The following is a 24,036-nucleotide window of genomic DNA, read 5'->3' as shown; positions in this document are numbered from 1 at the left end:
AATTAAAAGCCATTAAGAACTTCTGGCTCAATTCATCTGGAAATAAACAATGAAAATTGGGCTTAACCCAAGAAAATGCTTGTAAAATTGAGGATGAAATGTTGTTTTTCATTGATATATTGAGGATCAGGCCTAGTTTTGGTAAACAAAATGATCTGTCTGTATTCTGTGTTTGTCTTTTATCAGGTGCAGGTGATGTCGAGGAGTGTGGGTTTAGGTGGCAGGATGGCAGTCGCCAAGCTCCTCCTTGCCTTCCTCTTTCTCCACTCTTTCTGTGAAGGTAAGTCCTGGCTGCGAAGAATAAGGATCTGTAAATCCACAGACTAGACTTTCATTTTGTCGAGTGTTGGTTATTAGGGAAAGGTCTTTATGCTGCATATTTTATACAGTTACCATAAATCCCTGCAGTAGTGGATGCATTTCAGTTTGATTTATGACCGTGGATAAAAAGTAGCAAATTGTGGTTTTAGTTGGCAGCTATTTTTGTGAATATGTAGAACAGTGTGAATTTGAAACTGAATAACTGAAAAGGTTTTAAATCAGTCAAACTTCCCAGAATAAAAGGCTTTAAAAAATTTATGTGGTGTCAACATTTAACTGCAGATCTACCTTTGTTAGTCAAATAAGGTATCACGAATAACTATGGGTTTTCTAGTATCTTTATCAGTTACTAGGCAAAACAGGAAGATGCTAGTTTATGTTAATTAGGTTGATAGCAGGAGTAGTTGTCCTGCTTCCTTCTCTGTTTCCTGCGCTAAATGATGCTTTCCCACACTTTTTTCCTGGCCTGTGCACCTTTCAATCCTATTTCCCATTTTTTTCTCATTATCATTCCTTCGCTCACGCTTTCCTTCTCTACTCTCCCCCACTGTCTCTTGCATAATGTCTCACATTATTAGTGTTAAGCCATAAGCACCACCAAGAAAAAAATGTCTGGTTTGCTTCCTTGCTGAGTATGAAGGCTTTTGGGGGGGGCAGATAAAGCAAGGGAGAGCTCAGCTGTTGTGGAACGTCATGGTAACTGTCTCTCAGTGACAGGCAGGAGACACCTCCAATCACACGCAGCGCTGAAACAGCATGGAAAGTTATTAAGCGATTGTCACAACCTCTTTCCATCAAGCGCAATGAGTTTATCAAGATCTTCTTTCTCTGGAGTCCTCCAGTCTTTCACTTCGCACATTTTCTTTCCGTGTTGCTCCCTCTTTCTTCTCCTCACCTTTTAAATCCCTCTCTTTCTCTTGCCTCTTCTAACTACCCCATTAGCACACTGACCTTGTGCTTCTCTTGAGCATTACCTCCCTGATCCAGCAAATTGGATTTATGATCATCATTGTGATTATTTTGTAGCTGTAATCAATCCGCATTACTTTAACCAAGCCTGGTGTAAACCACAGGTACGGACAGGAGCTTATTAACCCTCACCCTAACTATCTTCAAACCCTGTCAAGCACGCTCCATGTTCTTGGCACTTGAGCGCTAGAGGCAAGCCAGAGATGAGCATCTTCTTCTGCACAGACGGGCACATGACTGAACAAAAAGCTCGTACTTTCAAAGCACCTATTCACTCTATCAAGCACTCTCACTTCAAACAAGTTGGCCTCCCCTTTCTTTTGCTTCACTGTCTCTGTGGTCTGCCGGCTTGTTCAGCTGATCAAAGACCATCAGCTTTGTTCGCTGATCTTTCCCCCTAAAAAACAGCTTGTATTGCTCTGCCTTCTGACATTACAGAACACTCGCCAAACACGGGACGCTATTAACCCTTTAACAGGCCCTTTTAACCTGTTGTGTTGTAATGGACAATCCCTCCCATACGTAGATCTTCCTACTTTTGTCTTTGCAGATGGTTTTTCTGTTTGTTAAATTTAAGCAGTTGTCATTAAAAATTAATACAAAGAGAAGACATCAAAGATAAAGCTGCAGTGGAGCTTTATCAAAGATAAAGCTCCACTGCTCCACTACTTTTTAATTCCTTTATCTTAAAGGAATTAAAAAGTAGCTCATTTTTAAAAAGTGCAGCTATTGACGCATTTTATACCACAGTACCTACACGTTGCACTAGATCTGCACCATTAAAATTAAAAAAATATTCATGTAAAGTTTTTATAATATTAAAATAATAATAAAAAATTGTTATTTGGGCATTTAGGATAGGACACCAGGAGTCTAGACTCTGGTAGCGATTGTGGGACAGGTGGTAGACATGTAGGACACAATATGAACGATTCACCATCAAAGACCAGGGAAGAGAAGCTGATTGGATCATAAAAGGCAGGCGAGAAGAAAATTGGATGAGTGACGATAACAAAATCAAGGATGAGGAAAGACTAGCCCTGTGATAGACTGGCGATCTCTCCAGGATGTATCCCGGCCCACATCCATTAACAGCTAGGATAGGCTCCAGGTACCCAGTGGCACTGAGAAGGATAAGCAGTTGAGAAAATTGAGGGAGAGATTTGGGAAGCGAACACGGACAGAACAGCAGGAAAAACCCAAACACCCAACTTGCACAAAAGCTTCCTTGAGGTTATTAAAGAAAGCTTTGATTACAAAATCCAAGATAAATGGTGGGAAAATAGAAAATGTCCAAAGTTTGATTTTGCAGTCAAATCAAAGTTTAATGCTGCCTGCAAGACTAACATCATGAACTGAACACACAGCTGTAGTGCAGTTTGATTTATAGACATTCATATTATGATGTTTGCTGTATAAATATTTGAGAGGGAGAGAAATCAAAACATGCTGTTGCCCCTTTTTTTATTTTAACAAAAGCAGCTATGTGCAAAAATATTACAGGAAGACCAATCAGAGACCATGAGCAACACTTGCTATTCATGAATTCTCAAATTCATCAAAGCACATTATTATTTTTTGATAAAAATGCCAAATTGCAGTTATTACTTAAATTCGTGAACATTAAAAATGCTTTTAGTGGTAAACTTCTGACTTCTGAGAGAAGAAGTTAACCTGGGATTAAAAGTTCAAGTTTTTAATAGATTTCTAAAATATTCTTTTTGTTGTTTTTAGGACAAGTTTTCTAAAAAAAAAAAAGTGAAATGTATCTTGAATTGTTCTGTTCTCCCCAAAGGCTCCAACCAGCCACCACGTTTCCTGAACTACTTCTTCTCGACCTACCTTCTCATCTATGAAGACACACCTATTGGTGAGTAGATTCAGCACACATCAGTACATTTTTATACTTCGTATTTTGAAAATGTACTTTTTGTGACATTTTTGTTTGGCAGTGTGATTTTTCTAATGTAAAATATGTGCTGTGGCTCCAAAAGGCTGGGATACACTGTTATGTGTGATGCGTCTACAAGGTCTAAAGTAAGTTAGTCTTTGTTTTGGCTTCGTCGCTGTACTCGCTGCACAGATATGTTCCGTCCTCTCTTCCTTGAATACAAATCGCGGAAGAAAAAGCAAGTCAAGAGGAATGTCATAAAAAACGCTGACAGTGATGGAAATGGATGTCCGTTATCATGATGCGTGTATATGTATGAGTCTGGTTGTCTGAATGATTCTTTATGCTATATAATATTAAGCTTGCACAACAGCTCCTCTTGATGTTGATGTCTGAAAGAACTCGTCCACATCGGGTACCTTTGTGTGATTATAAGCTTGTTCATTACGTGTCCCACTAGTTTTGGCTCTATTATACCCTGTATTTATTTTCTCTTTTTTTTCCATGTCATTTCTGTTGGTTGTGGTGATTGACAGGGCAATTTGAAGATGTCAGGCTTTTCATCATCTCTGAGGGTGTCAGTGGCTTGGAATTAAAATCCTTTATAGTGGATTGATTTTCTAGGAGTTTGTTTTTTATCACATGACCTTTACACTCTACCAGTCTGTCAACACTCCTAGTCTGAGTCTTAAATTGTTCACTTATGTCTACACCCTGAGAGCTGTTTTCTGCGAGTGGTTGCATGTCACGGGCATTGTCTTGTGTTTTTAAAATGCACCATCAAGCTGTCAATGTCATCTCCAGTGTCATCATCTCAGTTAAATGTTTTGTACTATAGCCAGGACAGACTACTGTATCCCACAATAGGACCTACTGTAAATCTGCATAATCATGACCTCAAACACCGTTGCCCTCAATAGTTGCCTGGTGTGCCATATTTATCCAAAAGGACAAAGTCGGTTCTGGCGGAAGGCCATCTCTTCATAAACTCAGCTGCTGTTCTAACCAGTGAAGGGCATGGATATGTTAGTGGGTGGCATTACTAATTTCCCTAACTACTCCATTCCACATTCCAATTGCTCTTAGGCCATGAATTATTGTCCTCCTCTCAAGCAGCTGGACGTTGGTACAGCAACGCCCTCCATTGGTTTAGAGAGCTGTCAGTCATGTCCTTGGCCCGGTCTGTAATGGCTTACTCAGTAATGTGATTGTGAAGCCGGCTTGAATGATCAGACAGTGACAATTTGTCAAGATTATCGTTTATTAGCTCAGCAGATGTCCTCCTCTAGGAGGCCTTCCAATTCATAAACACGTAAACACACAAATGTACTCACACAACCACACGAGCCTATGAGTCAAATGTTGGTGTGTTATGTGAGGAAAGGATGTGACCTAGTGAATAATAGCTTAAGATTCTTTTTCAACCTAAACACCTACAAGTGTAGGTGTACAGAAGCAATTACAGCTGCACTGGATTGACGTTACGCTTGCTTTTCATTTGAATAAAAGGCCATAATGAAAAAGAACCCGCATATTTTCTCATCTCAAGGTTCGGTGCAAAGATTGTGCAAAGAATAAAGAAGTGTTAAATTGGCCTTTCAGGGCACAGTGGAGGCGATTTAATCATATTCAAAACTTAATATGTTCCTCTGTACTTCATTAGACCATTATTTTCACACAAATTTGATGAACGTAAATGAGCACCTGTCTGGCTGACTGGAAGCCAAACTGCTCAACTTGAGCGCAATGATCAGGTTTCCACAGCCACAGTGATTGGTTACATTCGGTTACCATGGAGGTTGCTGGATTAAGTCATTGTGGTGGTGTAACAGTGGTTCGTGTGAGCGGGCTGTCTGAGATGACACCAAGAATTAGTATAACAGGTACAAGAAAAACAGCCTGGGAAAATTGCTGTACATGGATACTCGTGGAGACACTTAAAACACCTTTTATTTGGCCTTGTCTTTTCAGCAGATCGGTAACTTCAGCACATGGCCTCTAAGTCAGTATCCTCATGCCTTCGTACACCATGCAAAAACACATTCAATACAATATTTATCAGGCAGATGAGGGAACACATCCAAACATGGATATTTCACTCACTTCTCTCCTCCTCTCAGCAGCAAGGGATTTGATTTGGGAACTGGCACAAGTTGTTTGAAGGATGCTGCGCAGATGTGTGCTGAAGATGCATATGTAACACAGTGGGATTACGCTGTGACTTGGTGTGAACTCACACAAGTGACATATACTGTATACTGTCAACATACTGGCTGGTCAAATGACTCCGGGGACAACGGCTAACTTGTGGGCGCTTCCAATATAGTCGGTGAGCCAAATCTTCCTGCTACGTGCTCTGACCATTTTGAATAAATAAAATTTTGCTTTTAGGAAGCAAAATTGTGGTCAGGTGATAGACAGTAGTTTTGAGATTATATTTCAGCAACTACAGTTCTTTTTGCACCAAACACAAACGCATGACTGGTCAGCAGAAATCAGTCTGCAAGCAAACAGAAACCAGAAAGCTTGTTTCTTTCCTACGCTTTCTTCTTCAGATTTCTCCTTATACTGATTATTTTGAGTCCAACAGAGGTTCCATTGTTTTTCATGCCCAAAATAAGAACAATTTCAGTTTAAAACACGAGTGAGGAGGACCCAGGAGAAATCTTTTGCCCACCCTGGCATGAACGATGCTTGTGATTATGTTGCATTAGTGGTCTGCTGTACACTGCAGTTATACAGTGATACATGTTATAACATATATTTTAATGTTTTGTTTGGAACCAAATCCTCTCCGCATTTATGTTCAGTCTCTGCATGTCCGTGTGTTTGTGTGCGCATCTCTGTTTAGTTCGAGTCTACATGTGTTCACATTCAGTGACTTTTATTCATTTATTTATTTTGTCACATCCAGGCAGTGCGATCATTCGGTCTTGGAGGGGAGGGCAGCTAAACAGAAGAGCTGGTGTTTAAATGCAATGGCAGATAACAGTGTGTGTTGTGTCAGGAAATGGGATGTGTAATTAGACAGAGAGAACACTTTGATTAAATGCTCTCATCTCCTAATCCACTTTGCCCTGATTCGGCAGATTAAGCTCTCTACTATGTAATTAACTTGTGGAAACACAACATTTGTCGCAAAAACTTCCACACTCTGCTGGGAAGGTTGATGTATGTCTTGTAGTTTATGCCAATTAAGCAAAAGGCTTTGCTGCCTCGTTCTGTTCAACAATTTGGCTCGTGCTTTAACCTCATGCCAACCCATGATCATTTATGTGGGATAAGGTTTTTTTATAATCATTCAAAATAATTTCTTTTCTTTTTTTTTTTTTTTTACCAAGGAAGTGAGAATCCTCAGAGGTCCAAGAAAACAACAGGAGATAAGCTTCTGTGTGCTGTTTGCATGAATGTAGGAGATGTGTTTCTGAAGCAACCCTTTGAGTTATTGTAAGTTGATCATATTCATCATCAACCTGAACAGAGAAAAAAGTCTTTATTTCCTATAGATCACGTAATGGACATACATGACTGGCATATATGATATATATGCCAGGTTTTTTATTAGCCAAACTAGATCTTCCTATCTTACAGTGTATTTTCTTCTTTCTCATGTTTTCTGTCTGATTTTAGAAGAAGCTAAACGAGACCTGAAGCATGGCTCTTCGAGTCACTTTCCCCCCCTCCCTCTCTCCTTTAGTCTGCATGAAGGATGTAGAGCCATAGCTGCATCTCCCATTACCAGGACACTATTAAAACAATTAAAATAACAACCTTCTGTCAGAACGTCTTCCCTCTCCCGTTTCTCTCTTGCTCTCCTCTGCACCCTCACATTCCTCGACTGCCACAGTAAATACCTTGCACTTTTAATTAGCTCTGTGGCGTACCCAATTCAATAATAATTAAAGAGCAAGAGGTAGCCCCAAGGAAGAACTTATTAAAGTGTTCCCCTAAATGTGTTGATAATGTCTGTGTACTCTCCCCAGCCAATTCCCCACTGTCAAGCATGCTCTGCATTAACTGTGGCTCGTCAACTCTCTGTTTTCTGGACACTGTCTCTTTCTCAGCCTTCTAATTCGGTCGATCGGCTCAGTCAGCTTGCCCGCATGCATTGAAAAAGCGGTATTTATAATTTTTGTGGGTTGTTGTGGGTTGATGGTGTCCTAATGTGAATGGTTTTTATTTTTACTGGATCAATACTTTTTGATAGAGTTGTCTTTATCTGACATCTAAAAGCAAGTGTTTGAACCGGCATAGACAAATTTGGTATTAAACAGGTCATGGCAGGGGCGATTGTGGAATCAAGCATTTAGATTTAGGGGAGCTCAGCCCCCAATCATAGTGTGCTTGAAGTTAATATAAAGGGTTAAAGGGAATATGCTGTTGGCACATGTTGTCAACTTTCTGCAACCTAAATAGTTGTATTACCTATTATAGTGTCTCTGAATCATTCAGAAAAATAATCCCAGATTTCAATAACACACCCGTTTTAGGGTGCACCCTTATTGTCAAACCTAAGACAAATATCATGTTGACAAGAATTTTCTACAGCCAGTTAACTATTTGTAGTAGAGGACATGCAATATCAAAGGAGAAACATGCACAACATTATACCAGTTTCTTAACCACATACAGGCACTCAACCAAGTCATCAACGCAACATTATTCAGATATTTAAAAAAAAACAATCTATCATAAACCTGGACTTGTTCAATTTTGCAAATCTTTATTGTCAGGTTGTCCTAAAAAGTCCCAGTGTAATGATATAAATATAGTGAATGTGGTCAAAACAGAAGATACTTTGGATTTATAACTATGCGGTTGATTTTGACTCTTACTTCTTTCTTTTTGCTCTCTCTCTCTTTTGCTGTCACCATCCTGCTCTCATTCTCTTCCTCTGTGCCCTTGTGCTGTCAATAAAAAGATAAATGTAACACTGAAAAAACATTCCAACTCAATAAAGGCATAATTTGATTCAAATCAACGTATGATAATATTCTAATTGAATTTGCTGTTGGCCATTAACATATGAGGTAGCCTTCCGACCAATGTTCCCTCTAATTTTTCACGTGTCTGAGCGAACACACAAACTCCCTGAGCGGTCCCTTGGACCACTGTGAGCGACATCAGACGCGTGCACTGTGGTCACGCCGGCATCTAATCCATCCAAGTTACATGGTTTATTAAAATAATCAAATTACAGCATTTACATTTATGTTAGACTACTTTTAATTAACTGCTTTAGCCCACTTACAATGAAAATTTAAAAAAATCTAGTCATTGACCTGTGTAGTATGTTAACACTATTGGAAGTAAAAATAACTTGTGTTTTCAAAATTGGAGTTCAACTTTCTTTCTTTTTTTTTCTTTTTTTTTTATAAGGCTCTGACTTGTAATATGAGTCTGTGGTCTGGGAGAGAATCTGTAACTCTCTGTCTCCAAAATACAGTATATAATGACCAATGTTGGGCAATTAATTATATAGTTACTTCTTCAAAAAAGTAACTCAGTTTGGCAAACAACAAAGTTTTTTGCAGCTATTTTTTTTTAATGCAGCCAAGGCATTTTTAAATAAACATTTCAAACTATTTACAGAACAATCAGCTGATGCCACACCAATTATTTCTAATTTCTGTCCACTATGAGATAAAGGAGAACAACAGCCGTATACCTGCAGGCCTGACAACAGGAGATGTATCACTCCTGTAACACCTGTAACATTCAGTAGTCGCCTCATTGTTCTGACACACACAATAAAACTATTGACTACACTACACACTAACTGCACAAGATTTGCGCTAAATTGCGCAAATCTCTCATATCTCAAAGCACCGCCGTCAGTCCTAAAAATTCACCCCGTTTCTTAACAACTAGATGCCACATTGCCATATCATTTTTTGATTGATCGACATGGTACTTTTTTGGACGAATAGGAAAGGAAGAGGGGGGTGGGGTTTGTTTTTGCTCATAGGCGGAGAGAGCTTTCGAGCCTTTTTTCTTATAAAACGCCGTTTTTACCGTTTCTTCCCGCAGTAAATATAAACAACGATAGTATTCAGGAAGAAAACCAAACATTGCATATTTTTGTTTATCATAACTCTGGTTTTACGTGGCCTATCAACACAATTTAAAAACTGGTATAAAGTCCACACTTTTTCCATCAATTGTTCCGTCTGTCCTGCTCACATCTCCAATGGTTGTACACGTTGTCATTAACGTGGCTTCACTCCACATCAGCCACGCCGCTTTGCTAACTAAAACACCGGTGTCGGCACATAAGGACGCTGTCATAGCCTGTCAATGACGTTGATTGGCTGCGTATATGCTTTATTGGCTAAACTATGGGATAAATTGGCATCGTTCTAATCCCAAATGGGAGCAGCCAGTCACTCACTGACTAACACTGCAAAACAGGATTGTTGAAGTATTCATTTTAATTTCAATTCAGGTTAGATTTTTTTTGTGCGCAACGCAGATTTTCTGTGCGCAGAGACCGTGCCAGCAGTGCGTAATTGCGCACGTGCGACTTGGTCTCACCTGGATTTAACTTCAATTTTCCTTTTCTTTAAGAAAAGGAAATATATATAATGATGGAAGAAAAAGAAACTTCAAAGTTTCTTTCTTCCCTTTAATACAGTGTCCTTCCCTTTATTTATTGCAAACAACCAATGAAAAAAGTACATCAGCTCCCTGTCTGGCATGTAAAAATATGCTAGCAAATAAATTGGATCAGAAAGGTAAAATAGCCAATAATCTCTTAGCAGTCTAACCTACTTTAGCACTAACGTTTTTCAACAGTATATAGAGATTAAATGAGCAGACACAGCAATAACCCTATGTTATCAGAACTAATGTTTCAAGTATGTATTTTGAATTATTGTGCATCATTTATTTGTGTCGTGACATTACATCTTCATTTTCTTTCTGCTGACGCAAAGTAAGTCTCGTTTATTCATGACAAACCTAGCTGTCGAAGAATGCGAGGCCTCTGTGTGTGTGCACTGTGGCATCAAAGCATCAGGAACATCAGACATTTAAACATGTTTTCACTCTGTGTTCACTTCCATAGACAAGATGGCAAAATATAAGATTAGAGCACATTGTCAGAAAATAATACTAAAATGTGTTATTCCTATAATAATAATAATTATTATTATTATATATTATATATAGTTTGATTGATTGATTGAATCTTTATTTTGAACATGTTGAAAAAGTACAACAACATAGAATCAAAAGAGACAAATGAACAAAGCAAAACAAAAGGCAAACGAACAACCACAACTACAAATAACTTTCATGTTCAAAAAGGAGCAGGAAGAAGCATACGCTTATTTAATCCCACCCCCTTTCCACTATCCACTAATCAGTAGACTGCAGAAATACCTCCTCGCAATTACATTATATGTTACGTGTATTTTTTATATGAATTATATATATATTAGGGGTGCAACGATATTCGTATCGATATTGAACCGTTCGATACAGTGCTTTCGGTTCGCATATGTATCGAACAATACAACATTTGTAATTTATTTTATCAACTTTCCTTCTGACGATGCTGTCTGTGTCGAGCGCAGCTCCACTGAGCGCTCAACACAGACAGCATCGTCAGAAGGAAGAGCGCAGGGCAAGCTAGCGAGACAGAAGTTAAGCTCTCCTTGCAACATTCAGATCTGGCGTTTGGAATTATTTTGGTTTTCATGTGACGTATGACCCTGAAGGTAAGCGAGTCATGGACTAAAGTAAAACAGTATGTTGGATGTGCCATGCAATGCTCAATTACATGGGTGGGAACTAGTGTGTTAGCGCAGTTAGCTCGTTAACGTGTTGGCCGTCTAGCCCCATGCACGATCGGCGGTAGCTCGTTAACGGAGATTTGCCGTGTTGTGGCGTTAAGGTCATTTCAACGAGTTCAACCTGAAAGCACTAGTGGGAACACAACGAATATGACTGCACATTTACGCCGACATCATCCTAGTGCAAAGACAAAAACAACAAGCATGCTACTAACTTTAGCCGAGTCATTTAGACAGCTGTTAGCACGTGATTCTCCTTATGCTGCTAAGAATATAGCCCAGAAGAAGCGGATAGTATAGCTTTTATTTTGGAAAGAGACATTTCTCTGTAATAAACTCTCTTTTCCAAAGATGAGTGATTCCTCAATCAGATACAGGGCTTGCAATATCGCTAGCCCGACGTCCTGGAGCTAGCGATTTTTTTCAGTCGGGCTACCAAAATCTCTCTTCACACACACACACCAGGCAGTCCCGCTACACACATCCCGAATACATTTCCCATCAGGCTTCATCCTTAAAGGGCCATGCCTGTAACACAGGGCTTGCAAAATCGCTAGCCCGACGTCCCGGGGCTAGCGATTTTTCCAGTTGGGCTACCAAAATCTATCTCTTCCCTGCCCGTCGGGCTATTGTAGGAAAAATATATGTCAATGCTTTTGCATTCTTTCAGAAATGTAGCTGGGTAATTATGTCATTGGCATCGGTGAGCCACTGTCAATATGTGACATATTGAAATCGCGTTTGAATTTGCGCTTGTTTTTTGCTTTCACTTTGCAATCCTGCGAACTGTGTATAGAGAGCGACAGCACTGATCTGTGAGTGATGATAATTTGTGCACCAATTCCTCTGACATCGTCTTATTAATCGTTAGCTTACTATGCAAACATGACAAGTGAAATCTCCCGCAGCTTAAACATGTGAGAGGTTGATCGCGCAGAGAATCGCTGAGCTTATGTGAGTGCGTGTGTAAAAGCAGCAGAATATATATTTTAGTTCTGCTGAGCCAAATAAGACAGGTCAGGGTGAAGAAGTGACAGCCAAAGAAAAGCTTACCACAAAACGGAGAAGTTGTGACAAATCAGACTATAAGGCAAAAAGAAAGTGCAGCTTTATGGTTTCATGGACAAAAGAATTTCTGTGGCTGCAATATGACGAGCTAAATAACCAGGGCTGCACATAAGTGGTCCGCAGGTGCGCATTCGCTGTCAAAATAAAAAAACACGCACAAGGGTTAGGGTTAAATTTAAAAACTGTACTTTTGAGTTAAAATATATATTTATAATTTTAATAAATGACAAATTAAAAAGGCATGAACATTTTTTTTGTATCGAAAAAATATCGAACCGTGACACCAAAGTATCGAACCGAACCGTGAATTTTGTGTATCGTTGCACCCCTAATATATATATATATATATATATCTTTCTATCTATCCATACATATATATATATACACATACACACATATACACATTTTCAATAACCCCAGTAACACCTCAAAGGATACACAACCTACAGATATATATACCCATACCAACATACCCGTGCACCTGCACACACATGAAAATATTGGACAAGAACACCCCATCAAATCTCTCCCTCCTCCCTGTACCCTGCAAAAACCATATCCTTAAACCGCTGTTTAAACTGTGCCATGCTCGGACATTGCTTCATCTCTTTACTTAGTCTGTTCCACAGCTTCACTCCACACACAGAGATGGAAAAATATCAGTTATTTTTAGAGTCACTGAAACAGGATTTAGGCATGCATGAATGCCCTGAAAAAGGGTGTAAATTTGCCTATGTTTTATTGACACTTCAGTTGTCTTACTTATGTTACATCAGTACAAATTCTAAAGTTATCCTTTTAAAGATTTTGTTGTATTGAAGTTGTATTGATGTTTAGTCAAGTGTGCAAATGACTTTCTTTTGTTAAGATTTGTTGGAAAGATAAGACAGACTTCAAGGTCAGTTGTGCTACCTTGAAAATAACATTTTCAGTGTAGCACTATAGTGTTTTGAACCATATTTCTGCAGCAATGAAAATCTCTCGGGAACCAGACATGACTGATTTTAATGTTCAGAAAATGACTAAAGAAACATGAATGCTCCTTTGAGGCTTTTCTCTTCCTTGAGAGGCATTTGGAAATCATATCTAATTCCCCATTTGTTGCACCTGGCTGCAGATGAGGACTGCTTTTTTTCTGCTGCTGATCAAATAATTGGCCAGACTATTACCTGCTTGGAGAGAAAAACCTCATACCTGGCTGACACTACTGGTGTGAACCACTGACTGAGGTACAGACTCCCCCATCTTTGGCTCTGAGCTTCTGCATCATCCAGCAATACATTTTCTCTCATTTTAAGGCTCCAACTACACTGTGGTAGCATTTCCTAACACTAACACCTGCTCCTCCTACCACATAGATGTTATATTATACTGTATATATACTGTATATTATAAATATACTTAAAATTATCTTTGCACTACTTTGATTTGACCTATGTTGCTGTCCACCAAACCGCTCTGTTTTGGTGGACAGCAACATCTATTTTTGAACAAGCAGGAATCTAATATGTGTAACATTTTAAAGATGTAATGTTTTTAACAGTTATGTGTGAAATTTTTTAAACCTGCTGAATAATATTAAACTTGAGGTTTTGTCCCATTCTTGCAGAAAAAAATCTTAAGATCTCACAGTTTTAACACACGTTTTCAACATGGTGCAAAGAGCTCACACGTGCTCTAAAGTAATCAGCCAAACATTCGATCAAAAACTCAATTGTCACATTTTTTGTCACATTTAAATATATTTAAATATATATTTAATATATAAATATATATTTAAATATATAGAAAAAAAAGCAAAACACTGAGTTCAAGAAAGTTGCTATGTTTTCAAGTATTTAGTGTTAGCCTTGAAAGGGTCTATCTCTCCGTGAATCTTTTACTTGCTCATCAGGAAGCACAGTCAAAAGCATTTAGAACGATTGTGAACCCTTAATTTTTTTGACATATTAAATACCTCAACACACTGGAGGGCTTTAACAGGACTGGAACATGCCCAGGAATCTTTTGCCTGTCTTTTATGTTTTCTGTGGACAAAGGATGTTGGAACAGAACAGAAGACATAAAAGAAGAAGTAAATAAATATGAGTAGTGATTTTTTTTTAAAAAAAACAGAAAGGGTAATTAGGGTACTGTCAGGAGAAAATGACAGGAGAAGTTCCTCCAAGTGTTTATTTAGTTGTTTTTAGCATATCAGCTGGAATCTGGGACCGTCTCTCGGCAGCATGCATGCTCTAGATGTTTGTTATTGTTACTCCTAGCGGGGCAGCCCATTGGTCTGTTTTTACTCCCACGTTTAGTCCTCATTTAGCCAAATCAGAAAGCTGTGTATGTGTTCTTTTTGAATCTCTGGCAACTGCTTTTGCATCTGTCACTGTGAGTTTGAGTTGGTGGATGTGCTTTGTGCACGACAGTGACTGTGTCTCTGGCTGTGCATGCGCGTCTTGGTTTTATAAATCCTATCTACCAGCTGCAGATGTGAAGTATTCCTTCCTGCTGAGGTTTGAACCATCCGATCTCGGCAGGATATGAGTCCTAACATGTCCGGGAGATATTCTTAATGACTGGAAGTTTTTCCTCTCCACATGAAGAGTCTTCGCCTACCTCAGTTTAGGAAGGGGATACACTTGATCTTTTTACATCTTGTGACAGCTCGCTGCTGTCATTGAGGTGGTGCATTGACTCCCACAATGGCTTACCAATAATGCCAGCAGACTGCCATCCAAGAGGGACCTCTGTTTTGGTTTAGTCAATCATCCCTTATCTCTCCCCGGTGGTGCTTTGCTCCCCCTTTCCTCCCCCAGGAAATAATGGGGTCCACAGTTCAGCAGTGTCTGCAAACACACCATCCATCATGACGCTGCGCTGTGCTATATTGTCTGCGCTTACCTAGCACGTGATATGTTAGTGCTATTATGGCCCGTGCAAACGCTTAACACACAGGTCGTCATTGCAACATTGCTTCCGCTTTTTCTCGAATGCTAAACATCGTGAACACGCTTAATTTTCACTCGTCTTTTTTCTTTCTAAGTATCTGACTTTGTCATTGCTTTCCTGCCCGCACGGTATGCTGTGTCTTACTCAGTTTGGAATGATAAATGATACTGGTGGTGTGGTGGAGTGAAATGTTACCCACAGTATGCATTTCCAATGCAGCCTTTTGGCATGTTTTCCAGGAATGTGCCCTCCAAGCCACTCAATATTTAATTTTTGTCCAGGAGAAAAGTAACATTTTCACCACTCAAATAACAGTTGATGTACAGTAATTTGATATATTTCATTGTCAAACTGTAGTCAAGACCAGGTTTGGAACAATAGCTTTCAGCGTTATCTGTAAATATAAGAGCTATATATTTTGGAATTGTTAATCCATAATAACATGTTACGATTGTGTTTTTTAAAAAACATGTCATTCTTAAAGATAACAGTTTATTACTTCAGCCAACCACAAAAATTTCCCCCCAAATATTTCCAACATTTATATCTGAAAAGTGCTGCATGAAGTGAAATTATTATGAACTAACTATAGCCGTTTTGGCCTTAGTTAGCCAACTTAATCCTGGGAACTAACACCTAACAAAATCATTGCAAGTTTTATTTTAAGATTTTTTAACCATCTGTCATTTTTTCTTTTCAGTGACTTCTTTTTCTTGTCTGTATATACTGCTGTTTAGCAGCAGTGTCATGCGTTCTGCATGAAAAATTTCTAAAGCAAACGTTATACCTTTAAAACTATCTTTCCAACAGTGTAGACTTTTTCTATGGGTGGTATTAAACTGAATCTATGCTGCAGTGTAAATGTTAAATAGACTGGTTCTCATATAGTGCTTTTCTACTGTGAGCTCCCAAACTCACACGCCTCATTCACCCAATCAGACCAGCACGTTTTTATATACCCAAGTTCCTGCAATAGCTGGGGAATCAATCTACCAACCTCCTAATTGGTGAACAACCTGTTCTAAATGCTAAACCATCATATCAAGAAAGGGCACGTTTGATTGGCTCTGATATGTCACTTTTGACTTGAATAACGGGAACGACTCGGCAAGCTCAACTGTAATTTTTCATTTAATTTCACTGCCTGATTACTGTTGACTGTTTATAATTTTGTAGGTATTCCTGGTCATTTGAGGCTCACCTTGAAACAGGTCTTTGTGGAGGTGATATAAAAGTGTTTATTGTCATGCTCTGAATCATCTTCACAGGTCAGCAACCTTTTTAAGGTTTGTTTAGCTGTAATTCGTCAGAGTTGGACTCTTAGACATTTCAGAGTGTAGTGATCTCTCTTTATCTCCCTATCTCCTTTAACACATACTGCTTCTGTGGTGTGCCCCGCTCCATACAGGGTTACTGTCACGGCGGGGCGCGCCGGCGTGAGGAATGAGGTAGACCCAAGAGCAGACACGGTGGAGACAGAACTAGGTTTCCAAAATAAGGCAAGCCTTTATTGTGGCTGCAGGCATAACAAAAACACTAGGGGACACTGAAACTGGGAAAACTAAGAAGACAGAGAACACTGTGTAAACTAAGAAGGCTAAGGCACTCTGTGAAGGAACTATGGAAAAAACTATAAACACAGAGTAACTAAGCAGGCTATGAACACAGTGTCACAATAAGGGAAAATACGAGGTGAGGATAACAGACGATCTGACACTGACACAAAGACACACTGGGCTTAAATACACTGAGGCAGTCATCAAGAAATTAGAGACAGAAGGGGAACACAGCTGGGAGGAATAAGACCTGATAAGACAGAAGGAACAAAGCTAGAAACACTGACATAAGACGGGAACATGAGCCTTCAGAGTAAAACAGGAAACAAGACACCACTAAACAAACACGCAGACACGACACAGAGAGATAGACTAGACACTGAACTAAACCTGCAATAAACATGAGAACACAAAAACCTACGAACTAATCCCTAAACAAGAATAACCGAAACATAGAGTCATAATCATCATTATCATCATAATAAGAAAAGAATCCAAAATGCACACCAAAAGCATAATTCAAAATACTGGGTCAAACTGACCCAGAACCGTGACAGTTTTTTTGTCTTATGACCAGACAGTGTAAGAACGTTGAGAAAAATACAAAGGCGGCGGAAGTGTGAATAACTGTAGGCTGTTTGTGAGATCTTTCTCAGGGTTGTAAAAGTTAATTGAAATTGTCTGTGGGAATGTGCTGCGACACCAGGTTGAGCAGCGCTGCCAGTGCGCCCAGCGCCCAGCTGACAGGCCTCACCGCGACGGTGGCAGTTGTTAGATTAGCTGACTAATCGAAGCTGGGCTCTCACACCGTGATAATCATATTTAGACCCCAAATGAAATTTAGGTTTGAATGAAATTCATCTGTATGCGGGTCTCTAGAGTTTGAAGAATATACAGCACAAGAATTTAGACAAACTAATCTGTGTCACTGGACAAGACACTTACTTGTGAGCTACTTAGTTTAGAGTGTGAGATGGGGGAACATCAAAATCATCAATCAATACCCGAATATATCAGTTTTGGTAAAAAGTTCAGTCTGTTGATCCGTTTGTGTGTGTGTGCAAATGAAATGCCTCGGATTTAAACCCAGTTTAATCGCAGTGGTATCCAGAGGAATTGCCTTCCACCTGATCAGTACTTATGCATTTATGTAGTTTTATATTTAGCTTCTTTTTTTTCATTCTTTCTCCTCAAACGTACTTATTTGTTCAGGTTTTACTGTTTTGTTTACTTATGCATTTGAGCATGTGTATGTGTTAGTTGTATGTGTGCACATGTTACCCCATTCTCCTGTAGTGAGGGGTGCATTGCTGGATGGCGGATCAGCTTCTCGCAGCTGCTTATCTGGCCCAGGTGGGTCACGGCTGATACCTGCCTGAGCCACGCAGAGCAGCTAACCTGGAAATTGATGTTTCACATCAGCGACCACCTCTCTCTGCTCCAGTGCAGGAAAGCTGAGGAGGAGGTATGCATATATGTGCGCATTTCTTTCCATGTGTGTGTTTGTGAGAATGTATCTGTTGCTGTCTCTCTTTGCTCCTTTGAAGATGGACATGCATATGGCGGTTAGTGTCGTGACTCAAATGCTGATACAGATAGGCTCGGGGTTCTTTTATGCATACGGAAAAAGGCCTTCTTTTTAATTATAAAGAAGATGTAAATTCAAAAAAAGAGAAATTAAATGTCATGGAAAACTCTTAATGGTCTTTGAAACTCAGAAGGTCTCAAATACCACAAGAGATGATTTTCAAAAATCGCTTAACTAGGTTGGGATAATTTTCTGAAAATTACCCGAGCATGATAGAAGAAAGTGAGTTCCAGCTGAGGCAAGGACTTGAGTTTAGTGCACATTTTTTTTGCAACACCTCATTTTTGCCATCAGCAGCATCAAAGTTGCGATAGTAACAATACTACGTTTTTGTTTGCTTTACATATCACAAAAATGCGATTGCTTCTGGAGCAAGATATTTGCTAAACCTTCAAATTATTGTTTGGATGACATGCTAGATCAGCCTATATCCTGCGGCTTGCAGTGTGTAATATCACCGTTGGGTCGTCAGAGGCTGGTGTGCATTCTATGAAGAAAGGTTATCTCGTCCTTGTCTTGAAAGCTGACATTTGTTCTCATAAAGGCCATTGTGTTGGTGCCAGATGGAATTAACTGACATGTGGGGTGCCTGCACTCTGTCCCTCATTTTGTGGACCAGTCCCTGGCTCGAATGTGCTTCCTTTGATTTATTCTATTTTAATAATTTTGGTCTGATTATGTTCTCAGTATACTTACATTCACATGCAAAACCACTACAGCCTTTTCAGAACACGTTCATACATTGTGACTTTAGCGGTAGCTCTTTTAAATATGTGCGTGTTTGCTGTAAGCTCCGTAAAAGGCCAAGAGGGCATGTGAGTGTGTTTGTATCTGTATCCTGTAATGTTTATGTGGTTTTTCACGTTGGTGCAGTGGTGAGCTGGAGTGACTGCAGTATAATAGAACTCGTCCCTTTTATCTCACAGCCGAGATGATGTGTGACACAAGGCCTACTTAGAAGTGCGGATCACTTTTTTAAGGAATTAGGCAAGCTTGTCTTCTCTGCCTTTCTTTTTAGCCCCCATTTTTGGTTGGTTGGTGTTTTTTTTTGTTCTCTGCTGTTTGTCTCCAGTTATTTATTTATTTTTATTACAGATTCTGAGCTTTTCCGCTGTCAGTCATTGTGTATTGTAAGGTACCTGCATTCACGCCAGCACAAACTCGCACACTTACCATACAAAATACGAGGTTGTTTGTGCTCACTTTTAACCCACACCTGTCACAGTTCTCGGGTGATAGTGATGACAGTGCGTCTTGCTGAAGGAGACGCTGTTTTGTTCATGAGTTTGTTGTTGTTCGCGAGTTTGAGGACGACACGGCGGAGGGGGGCGGCGTCGCAAACCGATAAACCAGAGCAGCTGTCATTGTCCAGATCTGTCCTGTTTTTTTTTTGGGGGGGGGTTATGCCCCCCCTCATCACTGTGTCCCTTTCCCCAGATTGACCAAAGAGGTCAATTGCCAATTTGCCAGTGCCAATGTCTTTGTCAGGAAACAATATTAATTTTGGCTAATTAGGACCTAAAGCTAATGAGCACTACAGATAATGAGCTCATTTATAATCCATAAAACAACTGCGGCGTGTTATGGGATGGAGGGAAAAAAACTGTGATGGTGGCAAATTCAGCTGCAGCGTAACAAACAGTCTGGACATATGCGTTTACACACACACACACACACACACACACACACACACACACACACACACACACACACACACACAGGGCATCCTCTTCAACACACTCATGCTCTCTCCTTTTCTTTCTAATACACAGACACTCACATACATGCACGCACACACACTTAAGGCTCTGGCATGTCTGCATTGCAGTCCTGTACTGGTCAGCTTAATATATTTTCAGCCAAGCTTTTCAGACAGTGACCATCTCGTCCCCTTTATTTTCTATGTGCATCTCCTCCCTTCTCTCTACCTTTGTAATTCCAGCTGTTACCTGTCTCACACAGAAAACAGTGGGAGTTCAGATAGGAAATGTGATGTGGAGGGAAAAGAAGAAGAAATGAAAAGAAAAATTGGGGGGGAAATATCATGGGAGGAAAGTGCTGGAGGAATATTGAAGGAAAAAAATGAAAAAGAGAGAATGAAGGATTAATGGAAGGGAAGAGGCAGGCTGAAGCAATAAGGGGGTGAAGGAAAACATGGATGTGAAAGTGATACACACATGGAGAAATTGGAATAGATACTGGCAAAGGAGGCAATGAGAGCAAGAGGGCTTCACAGCAGATGGACATGAGAGAGAGACAGTGGGAGAGGGAGAGAGAGCAAGAGAGAAAGAGAAGCTGAAGATAGAGCTGTGGTTGTACCTCTGCCCAGCCAGACAAAGTCCAGCTGGCGTTGACTTGGCCAGTTAGTCAGCTAAACCTAACTGAGCTGGAGCTGACCGGGATCAGACATGCTCGGGCGGCATCCAGACCAGAGTGTCGTTTTGCAACTGTTACGGTACACCTGTCTGGTGAGGCCGAAGTCCCAGAGAGATTCCCGAGCTTGGCTGCTGCCGCTAAGTTATGTTAAGTTTCCAACAATAAAATAGGAGTAATGTGATGCTATAATAACGTGATCCAGGGGTGTCAAACATAAGGCCCGGGGGCACGAATTGGCTTGGCAATTACCGTAATTGTCGGGCTATAAGCAGCTACTTTTTGCACAAGCTTTGAACCCTGCGGCTTTTAGTCAGGTGCGGCTTTTCTATGGATTGTCCATGATTTTTGTCATATCGTAAGACGATTTGTTTTGTTTGTTCCGCTGTTGTACGGCACTACGTTGCCTGGCGGAAGGATCGGGGTTCAAGAGTGGTATGTTAGTCACATGTCCGTCCGCCAGGCAACGTAGTGCCGTACGAAGTAGCGCGAAAAACAAACTTCAAAGTAGCGGTACGCGTTCAGCGGGAGGCGTGGATGATGAGTGGCGATAAACTTGCGAAAAGCAAGTTATGCTCAACTCCACCGGTGGATTCTGACAGCGTGGAAAAGTGTGAAAACATCCACGATCACCAACGGATTTCGAAGGGCTGGACTGCTGCATGATGGAGAGGAGGACACCGCCACGGCCCTTCAGAGGGTGTTCGACTCTGACACTGACAACGAGGATTTCTTTGGTTTTGAAAGTGACAACGAAGGAGAGAAGCGGAGAGTGGATGACGAAGCCATCCTGAGCCTGTTTGTATCCGACACTGGAGGAGAGGACTTTGGTGGTTTTAGTGCGCAGGAAGAAGAGAAAGATGGTGGTGAATGACTGACTTTTCTTCTTCTTAAAGCCGTGTCACTGCACCTGAGCCTAAAAGGTAGTCCGAATCTATTTTTTCTGGTGTGCTGTAGGCTACTGTTATGTACTACATGTGCAAATATGTACCCATAACTTGTTTTTCAAAATATTAATAAAAGTGATGTCTCCAAACAGCCATCTCTTTCCTGACAATTCCCTTTGTGCATATTCTCTTACATATGATAAGTCAACATTGAAACACCTGCGGCTTTTAGTCAGGTGCGGCTAATGTATGTACAAAACAGGATTTTCCCCTGATTTTAGCTTGTGCGGCTAATATTCAGGTGCGCTTTGTAGTCCGGGAAATACGGTACTCAATCTGGCCTACTGGACAGCTTTGGAAAACATGAAGAAATGCATAAAATTTGGACTTTTAGCTGTATTTTCATAAATTTTACAGCTTTCTCTTTACTAACATGGCCATTCTTGCTGCACTAACGTTCATTTGATTTTTCATCATCTACTGCAGAAATGCAATTTTTCAGCATTTCTTTGTCACATAGAAAAAGTGAGACACATTGTTGAAAATATATAATATATTTAATATATAGTTAAAAATTACAAAATAAGTATTGAAAACATCACCATTTTCCAAACTAAATATATTTCTCAGGGTGCTATTGACATTTCTCCAGGTGTCGGTAACAACCCATCCAATCCATACATGTCGGTGGCAACTTGTGAAGTCGACAGTTAGCAGCATGGACGGTCAGCATCAATGCTACTTCCAAGATTTCCAATTTTGCTTTGAGAAAGTTGTGTTGTTCCTTTGCTGTTAAGAGATATCTGCGACTTGAGAACTTGCTGATAAAAACAGAAAGGTTACCATTGCTGTCTGAAGCATTTCAGCTGGAACTGTTCCTTAGACAAGGCGGGACACTTAGATAGACACTGAAGTGGATACTTCAACACCATTTTCGGTATTTTCAGTGTTAACAAAAAAAACAAACATTTATTTCCACAGACAAGTCTCCATTAAGCTGCTTTTTATAAAACTTGAGAAGAGTTTTATAAAATAACAGGTGTGTTTTACTGTCTTTACATGTAGCCCTGTTTTACTGTGTAATCACTCTTTTGTAAATGTATATAGTCTTGTCTTTGTACATGCAGTGTTCCTCATGAATCCTGTTCCTTTAGGTTCTGTATTTTTTGCTCGTACCTTTTAGACTGTTTCTCTCATTTTTGTGCTTTGCCAGTAAAGACATTTCCTCATTACCTCTCCAGACTGTGTCTTGTACTTGGAACCTCTCTTGAACATCATGCCACATAACAGAGGATGACAAGTATTTATTGATTGGCAGCTTTAGTATTACCAGTAATAATTACTTTACTGACCTGAGGTGCTCAGATAGCTTGGTAGTTATTTAATAAATATTTAAAGCATGGGCATTTTGTAAGCTTTCCAGGAACTAGAATGCACTTCAGTGCAACTCATCTTAGTCTACAACATGTCTCCATGCAGTTCCTTGCAATATATACATAGAAATTGCAAAAAGGCCTGTAGAGTTTGAGCTACAGACTCTACAGGCCTCAGCTGAATGTTGCCTCATGTTAAATGTTAAAGCTGTTGACAGTACAATGAGAAAAAGACTGGACAAGTATGGCCTGTTTGGAAGGGTTGCCTGGAGAAAGAAATCCTCTCTGAGCATTGCAGCACGGGTTGCAAGCTTGCATCTAAACAAACCACAAAACTTCTAGAACAATGTCCTTTGGACAGATAAGATGTTTGGTTTTCTCCAAATGTGGTGCTGTGCATCATGGCCAAAGACAGCATATCAAGACAAATACGTCACAGTAAGCATAGTGGTGGAGGGATGATGATTTGGGATTGTTTCACAGCCAAAAGGACCTGGGCATCCTCTTCTGTACACCACAGTGTTCTAAAGTCAAACATGAGGCCGTCTTTCTACTGGATCATCACTCAGTTTTTTCACACACTTCTGCATTTTGTCTCAGTTTTTGTTGTTCTTTTTTCTTTTTATTCTTTGTTGTTGTTTTTTTTAAAGAATAAGCAGGACTTTTTTTTTTTATTTCAGAAGGGTTCCATATTAGTGACAACAAGAACTTTAGCTCACCTCTCACTTGCCAGAGCCTCATTCTTGACCCTAGCTCCTGCCTTACCCCCAACATCTCCATCCACATTCGCAGGGCTGACAGAAACAACATCAACCTTATATTTCAGCAATACAGGGGACAAATGATAAACATGTAAACGGGAGAGAAAAGGTCAAAAGGGAGAAGCTTTTGTTTTAGTGTGGATGTGTTTATGTGTGTGTGGCTTCACGGTGAAAGTGGCATGTTCCATTACCCGACCATGATTTAGCTTACTCTGAGGTAATAGTCAGTCCTGGAGGGGTCAGCAGAGGGCCAGTGTGGGAGAGGAGGGCATGTAGGGAGAGAAACGAGAGGTAAACAACAGAATAAGAACTGGCTTGAAAATTGAGCTTAGCAAGAAAAAACAGATGAAAAGAGCAAGACATGAAGAAAGAAAGAAAATGAAAAAACTGGGCATTCTTCACAAAGTGCCGTTGTTGATGGACATTTTGGCATATTGGCAGGAGTGGTGCGGTTTGGGTTGGATGTGTGTGTTTTGGGCAGGCATTTGCTTTTGTGACAACGACAGGCCAGGCTGG

General features: G+C 40.1%; 1 protein-coding gene across 1 annotated transcript in view; it reads left to right on the top strand.

The window, feature by feature from the left end:
* The first annotated feature begins 225 nt into the window (after nt 1-225).
* Nucleotides 226-24,036, top strand: part of LOC145419802 (cadherin-23-like) — a 100,796-nt gene continuing 76,985 nt past the window's right edge. Inside the window, exons 1-2 of the mRNA XM_080288318.1 lie at nt 226-280; nt 3,086-3,160. Of these exons, the coding sequence (XP_080144444.1) occupies nt 226-280; nt 3,086-3,160 (130 nt within the window). The remainder of the gene's footprint in view (nt 281-3,085; nt 3,161-24,036) is intronic.

Source organism: Astatotilapia calliptera, chromosome 13, assembly GCF_964374335.1.
Source record: "Astatotilapia calliptera chromosome 13, fAstCal68.1, whole genome shotgun sequence".
Lineage (NCBI taxonomy): Eukaryota > Metazoa > Chordata > Actinopteri > Cichliformes > Cichlidae > Astatotilapia > Astatotilapia calliptera.
Note: the sequence above shows the minus strand (reverse complement) of the source record. Positions and strands in the feature narration are given on the sequence as shown.